Source organism: Aythya marila (genome assembly GCF_965140915.1).
Source record: "Aythya marila genome assembly, chromosome: 21".
NCBI classification, from domain to species: Eukaryota; Metazoa; Chordata; class Aves; order Anseriformes; family Anatidae; genus Aythya; species Aythya marila.
Genome location: NC_139062.1, coordinates 4,426,220 through 4,438,888, shown reverse-complemented (window position 1 = coordinate 4,438,888; position 12,669 = coordinate 4,426,220). Strand labels below are relative to the sequence as shown.

The 12,669-nt window shown below is 37.0% G+C and overlaps 1 protein-coding gene across 7 annotated transcripts in view; it reads right to left on the bottom strand.

The window, feature by feature from the left end:
- The window catches only part of KIF1B (kinesin family member 1B), a 95,578-nt gene that overhangs the window by 57,991 nt on the left and 24,918 nt on the right, over positions 1-12,669 (bottom strand). For 5 of the 7 annotated variants that reach the window (XM_082777100.1, XM_082777094.1, XM_082777095.1 and 2 more), the window contains exons 4-13: positions 11,782-11,961; positions 9,589-9,654; positions 7,923-8,101; positions 7,097-7,208; positions 6,286-6,363; positions 6,001-6,066; positions 3,637-3,712; positions 3,259-3,337; positions 2,603-2,745; positions 1,412-1,453 (exon numbers count right to left, since the gene is read on the bottom strand). In XM_082777100.1, coding sequence (XP_082633226.1) covers positions 1,412-1,453; positions 2,603-2,745; positions 3,259-3,337; positions 3,637-3,712; positions 6,001-6,066; positions 6,286-6,363; positions 7,097-7,208; positions 7,923-8,101; positions 9,589-9,654; positions 11,782-11,961 — 1,021 coding nt within the window. The remainder of the gene's footprint in view (positions 1-1,411; positions 1,454-2,602; positions 2,746-3,258; positions 3,338-3,636; positions 3,713-6,000; positions 6,067-6,285; positions 6,364-7,096; positions 7,209-7,922; positions 8,102-9,588; positions 9,655-11,781; positions 11,962-12,669) is intronic. The other 2 variants (XM_082777098.1, XM_082777099.1) reach the window with 1 other exon arrangement.

Genomic DNA, 12,669 nt, shown 5'->3' with positions numbered 1-12,669 from the left:
AGCTCACAGCTTAAATAATTTTGATAGCTTTAATTTTTTAACTCAAACAAATCCTTTCAAGTAATTACTCTCCAGAAAGAAGCAGGTCAAATCAGACCTCAAGTTCCGAACAAGTGCTTTGCACTTAGAAAAATGAGAGGTGCTCACACAGACATTGCAAAAAATGTCAGCATCCTTCCACATCTCCTCTGCTCCTATCCTGAACAGTGCCATGGGGAAGCCTAACACCCCAGCTCACTCCACATTCAAGTTTCCATTTCAGCCTCATGAAACTAATGATTGCCATCAAGTCAGTTTGAAAACCACCATCTGCAGATAAAGGAAGCAGGGGTGGAAGGTTAACAAAAGAAAGGTAGGTTAAGGAGAGGGAACGCCATCGGGATGAGAAAAGCAGACATGGCAGAGCAGGGGGATGAAGTCTCAAAAGGCCAGTAGACACATGCACTCCTGGAGATAAAGAAGTGGCTCTTGCAATAGCTTTCACACTTGCTGTGACCGCTGAGAACCAAAACCCTCAACACCATGCACGCTTCTCCCGGAGGCTGCAGCTTTAATCAATGACATATGCACACGCTGGAAGCAGCATCAGAAAATCAGACAAGGCCAGGATGAGTCTTTACACCACCAGTAGCTTTGATTTTAGGAAATTTCAGACAGATCTCTTCTAGCTGATATTGTTTCCGAGTGAGAGTAAAGACTGGCTGAAAGAGTTTAAAACTATCTGCCAACCCAAAGTTTATATAAAATACTTAACAGATGTTTCTTTTGCAATGGACTACGCATATTTCCCTTCCATAAACACAAACAGAAGAACAAAACCAAAATGGTATTTACTGAGTATTTCTGTCTCTATTACGATAACCATCATCAACCAGGTATTTCAGCTCAAATAAGGGACCTTCATCATTACGAGATGTGGAACTTCTTTGTTTAAATAGACTATATATAAAGAAAATAAATCTCAGTCTCCAGGAGGAACTGATACCATTTCAACTTCAGTTAATCAACACATTTAAATATAAATGCTTCAAAGTGGAAAAGTTAAAAGGTCAGGAAACTAGGTGAGTAAGGGAGGTTTCAGCTGAGTAACTTGAAAGACATTTGAGAAAACTATTTCTAGCTCAAATGTAAAATATTAGCTGTGACGAAAACTGGCTAGATAATCACCATTCTCCCTGCTGTATTCTGCAGAAAGCAAGCTAGGAACATATGCTGCATTCCAAACTTTTTTTTTTTTTTTTAGACTGTCAACTTTAACTAAGCTGGTTAAGCTGATTTCTAAGAAACTGTATTACATATCCACAGCGAGTGTTCTGTCTGGGATTTCCCTGTGAGAAATGCTGGCATGCAAAGCTCAGTTAAAAGCTGACCCAGAGGAAGCAGGTTAAGAAGAGAACCACACAATACACACATTTGCCTCCACTTCCAGAGTATTCATCTCCCATTGGATCAACTGAAGGGAAGCAGCAGGGAAAATACAAGAAGGATCATAGTTGAAGATTCACCAGTGACATAGGAAGGGAAGAAAATACTACTTTAACTTTAAAGAGACAATACACAATTTTCAGTAACTTTTCCAGTTTTGATTTAGAACCAAAAAACATGGACTACACCAATCATGAAAACACCTGCATTTCATTTTCTTCTGGCCCCCACCTCTTGAAAATAGACAGGTAACGTACATATTACACATCTTTAAGTCAGGACTTCTGCTTCACAGGCAGTTAAACTCTTAACAAACCAAGGACTGGTGAATGTTTCCTTTTTTTTTTCCTTCTTAAGCAGCAAATCATAGCTAATTCAAATCCACCAGAATACACTGTGTATTTTTATGGGCACCTCCTTCACTAGGAATTAAAACACTGTTCATATTGTAAAAGAATGTAGCAATTAAAATTGTAGTTTGTTTGCCTTATTTGGATTGAGTGCCAGGAAATAATTCAGGAACAAGTTTGTTTTAGTACTTTAAGAGGTTGTTGGCAAAGCAAATCAGTACAATACAGCTCGGCTAACCTAACAAACTCTTGTCCCAAAATAATGCATTATTTTATTCACATGCAGCTGTTTCATAGCTAATTTTGAGATGACAAATTCTTTTTTTTTTTACTAAGGGCACTGTATAACAGGAATTAGGCATCCTTTTCCATTCTGAAAAAGCACTGTAGTGAAGCCAGGTATCAACTACTGACCTTTACCCTTCAAGAAATAGCAAAGTGTATGCTTTCTCAGTATGAAATTAGTTTCTGTATCACAACTATCCTCTTACCATCAGCCAGACAAAATGCGCTTCGTAACTCACCAAGGCAACTCTTGAATGTGGAAGTTCTATTACAGAAAAATCCCCTCCACAGCAACAATAGGTTAATCCATCTCAATGTTTTTCCATGGGAGTCTGAAGGTATCCTATCAACTCTACAGACAATACTAGGATGGGTTGTTTAAAGATCTAAGAAGCTACCGTTCCTAAAACTATGTGCAAAACCTGAAGTCAGCACCTACATCAACTTCCATCTTTTAAACTCCTTTCTCTCACAGGCCCAGCTCTCCTTTCTCCTTAGAGGAGACCAACCCCAAGATGGCAAGGTCTGTTTAATCCACTTACTGTCAATAATATCTCCCAGCCCCTGGGCTCGCAGGAGATCCTTAAGCCTTGTCACCTCCTCCTTCAGCTCACGCACCAGCTTGGCATTGGGATCTTCATTGATAACAGCATTACATTTAATCTGTTTTGCACGATCAGCATACCTGGAACCAGTCAAAAACAACTTATAACAAACGTATACTTGCCCATATGCAACACAGGAATGCAGCAACAGAGGAGACATTTAGTTAGTAGCTGTATGTCAGATTAATTCATACTTAACATAGGGTACTGCTCCAAAAAGGACAAGACCTCTTCAAGATCTAATCAAGATGCATTAGCAAGGTGCATCACTTGTATAATAGATTTTTTTCTTCCATTTATTTGGTATTTAAGAGCCTCAGCTCAACTAAAATGCTTAATTCTAGCAAACACACAGAAAAACAACATACAAACATGAGAAGATGAGTTTGATTTTTCAAATTAAAAGTAGCCAGTAAGATCCTAGCTCCTTACTCACATACTAAAAATCAGTTTTCCTCTTTCAGGATAACTGAGTTTTTGCCATTATAGTTTTTCTTCCCTGTAAATTTCTCAAAGTGTGAAGATTTGAAGGACAGCCTGTGCCCAGTAGAGCTAGTGTCTACCCCTATCCATCTCAGATGAAAAGACTATACCTTAAAGTGCTCAAAGTTTCATCATAGTTGATATCCGCTGGACTCAAAGCAGCAACCATAGCAGTTCGGGAGTTACCACCTATAATGCACAGGTCAAGTTTTAGATGACTACACAATCTAGATACTATTACCTACTAAATACCACTATTTTCTATAAAGTACAAAATTCAACTACATTGTGCATAACTAAGGAAAACAAAAATCATAGAACAGTAACAGAGCTGCAACTTTACCAAAGGGTGAAACATAAGGCTCAGATTTGACTACTTAAAATATTTAAACCCATACTGAATACAAATTTACGTTAAGTGATTAAAAACATTCAGAAAATGTAGTGGGAATTTCTTTCTAAACTGGCATAGGTAAAATCAGCCATACCTAGATTTTCTCGAAGAAGCCATGTTAGTACAGAATCTCTGTATGGTATGAAGTCTGTCTTCTTCTTCTTTTTACTCTGCAAAGGAAAAAAAAACACACTTAAAAAAAAATCAACACTGAATGGAAAATGAACTTGTAAAACATCAGCATGGGATTAGTATTAAAAGAACTATGAAAGCATACATATTTACTGTCTAAAACAGGGCGGTCACCTATCCTTAATTGAAAAATGATTACAGAGATTGATATGAGGTAATTTGGAACATATTCAGACATCTACACAGGTAAGCAGTCCACATAATACCTTTGTAGCACTGCCTTCAGAAAGGCATTCCTGTTGACAAAGAGGATCTTTATGGCATTTAAATAATGTGTTCTAATACCATTACAAGAAAATTTACACAGTAAATCTGACTTTCAGGGAAAAATTCACTCTTCCTTTACTAGGCACATTATGACTTTGAGTAGTCTAAAGGCCATTACAGGAAATTCCACAGCTACAGAGGTACAGGTACACATATGAGAGGACAACTAGCCCATCTTCTTGCATTTCTGTAAGCAGTTATTAGGAAACTTGACAAAAAAGATGAAGAGGCTTAGTAACCATAACTAGAAGCAGAAAAAAGGGCACATACTTGTTTTAAAACCTAAAACCTTTTTACAAATCACAAGGTCACAAGACAGGTGCCCAAGCATTTAAGTACTTTGTCCACAAATCAGTAATGTAAAGCTTTCAGACAAAGAAAGAAGACCTTGTCAGCACCTTTGGCAGAATTCCCTCCAAATTTAATTGCGAAGACTTTCCCTAGCTTCCTTATTTGGTCTAAGAGAAACAGCATTAACTTCCTGAAACTCTATACGAGAATGTGAATCTTGGGTCATCCATTTACTTATTGAAATAGTTTAAAAGGCAGACATCTCACTTCAAAAGATGCCAAAACTTTAATTCAACATAACATTTAACAAAGGATATGCCTTTGCAATAAAAGGCCTAGTTATAAATTGTGCAAGACTACTCTCAACAGTCAAGAAGTACATAAAAATGGAGTATTAGTCTTGCAACAATTCTATTGACCCTTGCCAAAGGTGAGTAACCTTACAATGGACAAGTGAAATTATGAAGGACAGGTAAGCACCAGGTCGTGTCTGCAAATTTTGCCAAGTCTATTTAGAAAACGAGAAGAAGCTATTGCCTGCAGCCTACCATGTGAGGTAAAGAAAACGCATGGAGAGCAGAAGCATGACAGCAAAGAAAGTATTTCTTCCTAGAACAAATAATCCTAATTTTGCTTCCTAGAGCAAAATTCATTGACCAAATCAGGAGCAGGGATGTAATAAAAGAGCATCTCCAAAATATCCTCAGATGTGATTTTTTCATGAATTTATCTCCAGCATTAGTATATTTTTTGAGTTTTAGTATTGACAATTCTCAGATTTCGTAACTGTACTTACTTCCTGTAATTACAGGAACTTCCCAAAGACCTATCATGAAAGATCCCTGCTCTTTGATTTCAAACTCAACAGAATAAAATCTCACAGCTTGTCAGAAAAAGACAACATTTACTACTACTCAGACCATCCTACCTTGCTGGTGCAGTTATCCTAAGTTGAAAGCATTAAAGGAAGGGGAGTAAAATACAAGATAAGCTTTTTAATATACCTTTATGCATAAATTTCCATGTTAGCTTGGATAGCATATTCTTTTGAGAACCCCATGAATTAGAATGGTTTTCATAAAAAAAAAAAAAAAAAAAAAAAAAAAAAAAACAACTAAAAAGCACTTAAATACATTCAACCTGCCCCAAGCTGTTCACAACTCACTTTGAAAAGCACTATTAATTTACTGAACTTTTAAATAATAATTGAGAGTATTTTTCTAAATCTAGAAGATAATGTTTGGATCACTATATGCTTCCTCCACTCAAAATATTAAGTCTGGCCATTGCAAAAAAAAAAAAAAAGTGATAACCAGGTTATTACACTGGTATTTCTAACATTTGACATTTTAGTATTTTAACAAGAAGTCTGCACTTTGTTTCCTAAAATTATTCTTTCTAATAAGTAATACTATTACAGCTCTGCAGAACTAAAAGCTTGCTATGTGAACATGCCCTTTACATATAAATGTAGACTTTTTGCAAGGCTTCCTCACAACTAAATAAACAGATACTTCAAGCTACCTACAAATAAAGTTTCTAGTAGGTTACGTAAGATTCTTAGGATACAATTCATCTGTCAAAATACACACAACTAACTCCACTGAGCCAAGAACAGTGAATGGTTCAGCTGTACTGTACAGTATTCACTGTTTCAGTTTTACAGGTTATAGAAAGGTTGTTGCAGGTAAGTAAATGCTGTACTTACCACCTCTGCCAATGCTGAAATAACTTTGCCCAGAGTTGTGAGAGACTTGTTTATATTTGCTCCTTCCTGGGAAAACATAATCCAGTATTATACAGTAATTCATAATTTTCAACCATGAATCTCAGCAGACTAAAAGAAACAAATGTTATATCCTCCATTAGAGGAAAAAGAAGTCTTTGCTTTTGATATTATGAGTATAGAAAAAATAGTTGCAATTCTTTCTTTTCCTTGTGCTGTTTGTACACCCACTCCCCTTTCTTCACTTGTAGATCAGCAGCCTGATACCTTTAATCGGGTTCCTTTGGCACCAGTTGAGTCAGCTCGCTCACTCCCAGCTAGATCCACAAGGCTAATCTTGCTGACCTGATGACAGAAAACATTAACAACAAGAATTAGTTCTTAGTGAACTACAGTAAGAACAGAACTTTGAAGAATTCTATAGCATGAAAAAAACTCCGTCTAAAAATCATACTGTGCTTAAAACTAGTCAAACCAAGTTTTCACATACAGACTGTTTTTTTTTGTATCTTTCCAAAGTAATCAATTGAGAAATGTGAATGATACCCATACTTCAGCTACCTCTGCATGCAAAGCATATACTTGAGTTAAAAAGAAGCCAGAAAACTGTTCCATGCTAAATAGTGTATATCTCCTTTTAACGTGCATGTTCCAAAAATTCCTTAAGTCATATTCATCTCCATCCCTGTTCCCACAGAGAATTAACAAAACAAAAATTTCCAATTTCCCCCTGACAAGCAAAAGCACAGGAAGTTCTGGGAACATGAAATAAATTCATCTTCCCCAGTCACATATCCCTCCCCATAGAACCTAGTCCTTAAGGTTTAAGTTCTTCCTACGTATCCTCCTCCTGCATGTATTCCCAATTTAGTTGTTTTTAGAATTACAGTCAAACAAAATCCAGTAAGAAATAAGAAGTTTCTGGCAAAGCATACAGCAAGTTCACCCTTTAAAAAAAAAAAAAAAAAAACAGAAAAAGTAATTCCTATTGTCTCTTCACACTGCCAATAAGAATAGGTCATTGCAGGGAGGCTTTGTGAAAACCACTCAACAAAGCTATTTCTTATTTGTAAAATACCTTCTCTGTGGAAAGATCAGTTTCTGCATCATGTTTCTTCTGAGTAAAGACAATTGTAAACACTGCATGAGAGCGGCTACTAGTTTCATTCATGTTGGTAGCTGCCACAGTCCTAAAAGAGGAACAGATACAAATATGTTTAGGAAACAGTAGCCTCTACTCTCCAAGTAAACCAACCTGCAGGACTCAGTGCAGCTGCAGGGTACTGAGACCAAGAGGCTGTACAGTTGACGTTTGGCCCTATCCAAGACCAAGCCACACTGAATACCATGAACATTTTTTGCTGCTCAGCTCCTCCCAGTTTCAGCACAATTTAAATAGAGCTTGCTCAATCTGTATAGTCACTAATCTGCCCACCACTAACCCATAAGAAAACGCAAATTTACATCAGTCTCTCACACAGACTGCTAACTGGATTGTACAGTTTACGTATGACAATAACTACTAGTGAACCAGAACCTAAAACGGGAATGCCAACTTAAGTCTTGACCACTTCAGTGAATCAAGCATTATGCTTACATGCTTATTTATACCAGTAATGTAATACAGTAGACATCAAAAGGCAGAATTAAAAGCCAGTAATTTACATATCTCATCTCAAGCCATTACAGCTTTATGTATCTGTACAGTGATTTGCAACATTTCTACACCACACAAATCAATTTTATCCTTTTAATAGAATTGACCAGTGTGTATTTGAATACTATTCCAAATCTGACATCAGGTTTTAAAAAAGCACTAGTGCATCACAGAAGTTTATTAAATGTGGTTCCATAGACTATATAATCCCACAAAGGAGATAAAAGTCTGTACCACTGTCGCTCACCTGGCTTTGTTTCCAGCATCCATGAGGTCTGCAATGTCTGTGTAAGATGTGACTGCTAACTTGGACAGATCTTCCACATATGGTCCAAGCAGAGGATGTTCTCGCACCCGCAAATTCCCTTTGTTCTTCGGGTTCAACAAGTCTCGGACTCTTTCACAGTAAATCTCCATGTAACTCACCTGGAAAGAGGAATTTGCATGGATAATTTAGCGATTCTTAAAGCTTTCTCCACAAGAAACTCTGCAGCATTCAGAATGCCACTGGCAGAAATTCCCCCAGTCCACTACAGGAAAGCTGTAGGTGGGTGTCTCAGTTTGTTTTATGGCTTGACACAATGGGAGAAGGGAAGAAGAGTCATGAGTCACATGTGGCAAGTCTCCACTATAAGCTACAGACCCTCCGCCCATGCATAGATCCCTCAACTATTTCAAAAAAACATTAGTGTTTGGCTAAAAAATTATATATTTGAGTTCATAATCACTTTTCACGTGACACATCTAACAAAACTATCTTTAGAAAGAGGCAAACAACAAATGGTAAAAAGAGTCTCCTTACAAGTAATCTCATATAAACCCCAAAGTAAACTTAGGGGAAAAAAATATATATATATTTTCCCTGCATGTAGGAGCAACTTTTGGTTCTGACCTGTACCCTAGTCCTATTATATTCCTGAGTTATCAGTACAATTATTCAAACAATGGTAATTTTAAATCAACATGCTTTAAAATAAACTCTAAAGATTTTTTTTTTTTGAAAATTAAGTGCCAATAAATTTCTAACCACATACAAAGTTGAAACATTTTTTTCTGTAAACCGATCTTTATTACAGGTAACAACCTACAAAGAAATATTACCAAGTACTGAGTGAAAAGAGTACTGAGTTACAAATAGGTTACCAGTGACAACCTCCCTGAACTGCTACACTAACAAAAAATAAAAAATGAAACTGTACTTAAGCCTGGGATACTAAATGAAACATCTCAAGGCATGTTTCAGGGACTGTAACTAAGAAATTAAAACCACTCATCCAGAAGATGGTATGTCAAAGAAAACAGAACAGCAGTTGCTGTAGAGACCAATGTAACCCATCTAGCCACAACTGTGGATACCAACATCCTCCTAAGCACTTTCCTTTTGTTCACACCCCAGACCTCCCTTAGCACCAGGTGATTCATTCCACCAGTTTAAGCTCAGTCTACGACCAAAAAAAACCACACTTATCTGTAGCATTGTTTCAGTTCTGCTCCTATTTTCAGTCTGTCTGCAAACTTGTGTTGCTAATGGTAGATGCTAGGTAGGAATGAGCAACTAAGCTCTTCTAGTCAAGTCTCGCAGAGAGTCAAGATACAAATTATGATTATTTTAATTGACAAGAAACGTGGAATTTTCCATCTAGTGGTCAAAAAAATTATCTGTGAATGCATCTTTTTTTTTTTTACCCATCATGTACTTGACAACTACTGTCACAGGTAAAGGTACGTTCATTTTCTGGTGGGGAAAAAAGTCCTAGAAATATTTTGCTTGTACATTTGCATCTAATATGAAGCAGAGAAAAGACAATGCTTTCAAAACAAAGAACTCAGCATCTTAATGAAGTATCAAGAATGCTGCACCTAAGCTCAGCTGGATGACCAGCACACAAATATTGATTGATCACTATACGCACCTCTACAGAGTAAGACATTTCTTCATTGCTGTTGTCATTGATTTTCTCAAACAGTTCTTCACATAGCTGGAAACAGATTAAACCCAAGACAGAAATTAGTACTGCGCAGGAAGTAGTAACTACTATGACAAATCATTAATTTTGCACAGGAGGGAAGGGGAAGAAAAAGAACAGATTTCAACCACAAACAGCCTCACTAGGAAGAGGCATCATCTCACCTATCACTATAAAATAAACTATTAAGGTTGAATTATAGAGTACTACAGTTGTTCTAGGTTTAACTAATATTATTATAATGTACTACAAAATTAGAAAAATAACCCATTATAACATTAAAGCTTGTAATAACTGAAAGTGGAAGTAAGATTAAGGAAATATTAAAATACTTAATCCTCTCCTAGTCTCATAAAAATAGCAGTGTGTTTATTTTTAAACTAACAACCCTGTGTGAATTTATTGGTGTGCTGAAGTTTCAGGATTCAGATTTAAATCAACAGCCAGATAGTTTCAAAATTTATTAACAGCATCTTCATATGAAGAATACTTCTGCTGTCAGCATTCTACTACTTTGATAGTGCTCATCTACAAATAACTTGTGTAAGAACTAAAATTAATATCATAAAGGAGAAAAACAACTCACAAGCTCATGGATACATACAGGGAGATTAAAAAGCAGGAGCACATGGAGGGATAAGCACAGAAAAAGAGGTTTCTAACTTAGCTACTAGCCTCTGTATGGAAAATAATCATTATGATGAACACAGGCAATTTAAAAGTAGTCCACACATGGTTAAAGCATAAGATTTCACGCTAGAAACTGGCAGACAGAGCCAGGGAATTTTGCCAACACACTGAAATTTGATGTCAACAACCTATATCACTTTGAATGTGATTGTGCTGTACCCTCTCCACACATGACAAGAAAGAACAGAGTCAACAAGTTCTCCCTGAACAGATAACTCATTTTGTTCCTTTATAAGGAAACTTCTCACAGTGAAAGTGGAAGGAAATGATTTTGCTTAGAAACTGTGGTAGATAACAGGAACGTGATTACATCTACAGGAATGTTACAGATTTTAACAGTCTTTAATTACCATTAGAGGTTACAAAAAGACAAATAGGAACATCAAGATTACAACTCAAAGAATCTGAGCACTGAGCTGTTTCCACAGACTTAACTAATTTCACCTGTTATACTGATACATTACTGCAGAAGAAAAAAAGGGAATGCTTCCATGTAACAATGTCTTACATCAAGGCACCTCTGCAGAAGTGTACAAATACACTCTTCTAACATTATTTCAAGATAACCTACATGCAGCCTCAAATGGTACCAGAGCAGTTTCTAAATAATTGAGCATACAATGCCTGTAGTATTAACAGAAAACAATGATCTGCATTGTCTATGTCATACCCATGGCACAGGGTCAATGCCTACAGCAAACCTGTAGCAGAATGACGACTCAGGCTGTTCAGCATATTTATTAAAACAGAAAGCCAACCTCAGATTTCTACTTCGCTGGAAGACAGTGCATTCCTCCATTCCCAAATTTAGTCCACTGTCAACACCTCCACACTGAGGAAGGTCTTCATTTAGAACAAGTGGCAGCATCGTTTGAATGCCAGTCCCAGTTTTCTGTGGGCGTATCTCAACTTCTTATATTTCATGGGCAGTATCAAAACCAACCTCAGGAGGCAACAACACTGTGCTGTGCTCTAAATTTGAAGCCCTAACTTTCCCATAGATTTGATATACTTCATTTCTTACTAAAATAAAAGGTATTACTCAGTTTTTAGCTTTGAGAAACTCATTTTCACAAAAAGTTTCTGGCAAGTTCATGAGCAGCATCACCTTTGGAATTTCTGCTGAATACAAAGTGCTCAAGTGCTGTCCTAACTAGAGGCAGAGAAGCAGACAAGAAACCTAGTGAATAAGACATCTTCATTTGCTAGTTTGTTGGGGAGAGCAGAGACATTGGATGCAGAAATATACAAAGAATATATAGTACAATTTAAAAAAAATACAACAGTAAAAATTACTTGCATCTCTTTACTCTTTTTCTGAGTAGATTTCTTTCACTTCAGAAGTAAGCTATGGTTCTCTGTGAACTATTGCAATACAAGAAGACTGTATCAGCCAGCAAGAATCTGAAGATGGTATAAAAATAAACCCCTTTCTGGGTTCTGTTCTACCTGGGGGATTATCCCTGCTTGGCTCTCCTCCTGCTTGCCCATCATCGTGTAGGATTTCCCAGCTCCGGTTTGTCCATAGGCAAAAATGCACACATTGTAGCCCTCAAAGGCATGCAGCAACATCTCCTTTCCAATATCATTGTACACACGGCTCTGTGATGCAAAACAGGGATCTTCAGGCTGTAAGAACACGAAAAAAGCATCAGAACAGACATTTCTCAAATAACATTTCAGAAAGCAATTAGTTTTAATCTTCTGAGTCAATCTTTTAGGGAAAGGCAAACAAAGCACATTTACACATTTTTCCAAAGGCAGTACCAACAGGATGACACTGACAACCCTGGCAGGACCACTCCATCACTGCTGAGGAAGCAATCTCCACAAGAAAAGAAACCAATTCTGGTTTGCGAACATTGTTGGAACTACTGGACATGTTTTGTGCAAGATCACTGCCAAACAGAATTCAAGGTGCTTGGAATAGAGGGAGCTAAAAAAAGAGAAGTAGAGCTCAGAGAGAATACCAACAGAGAAGGTCTAGAAGCTACAAAATCCCCCAGTGGCTGGTCTTGACAAGGGCTCAGCAGGGCAGAGGAAGAAAAGCAAAAGCTGCTTAGTTTTTTTTTTAGACTAAAGGTGTATGCAAATAATTTAAAAAAAATTCTTGCAGCTTTCTTATTTCCCAGCCTATAATCCAATCCAGATTTCTGTTTGCAACCTTGCTAATTGTACTGGGGATTACAAAATCCTTAAGTATGAAAATATACATTTTTAAATTACCTAGTCGCTGAACCAGTCAAGGACAGTGTATCAGAACATTCTTCTATGGTTAAACTCAGGGTTAGCAATAAAACTGAAATATAGCACTGGGAGGGGAGGGAAACTACTTTA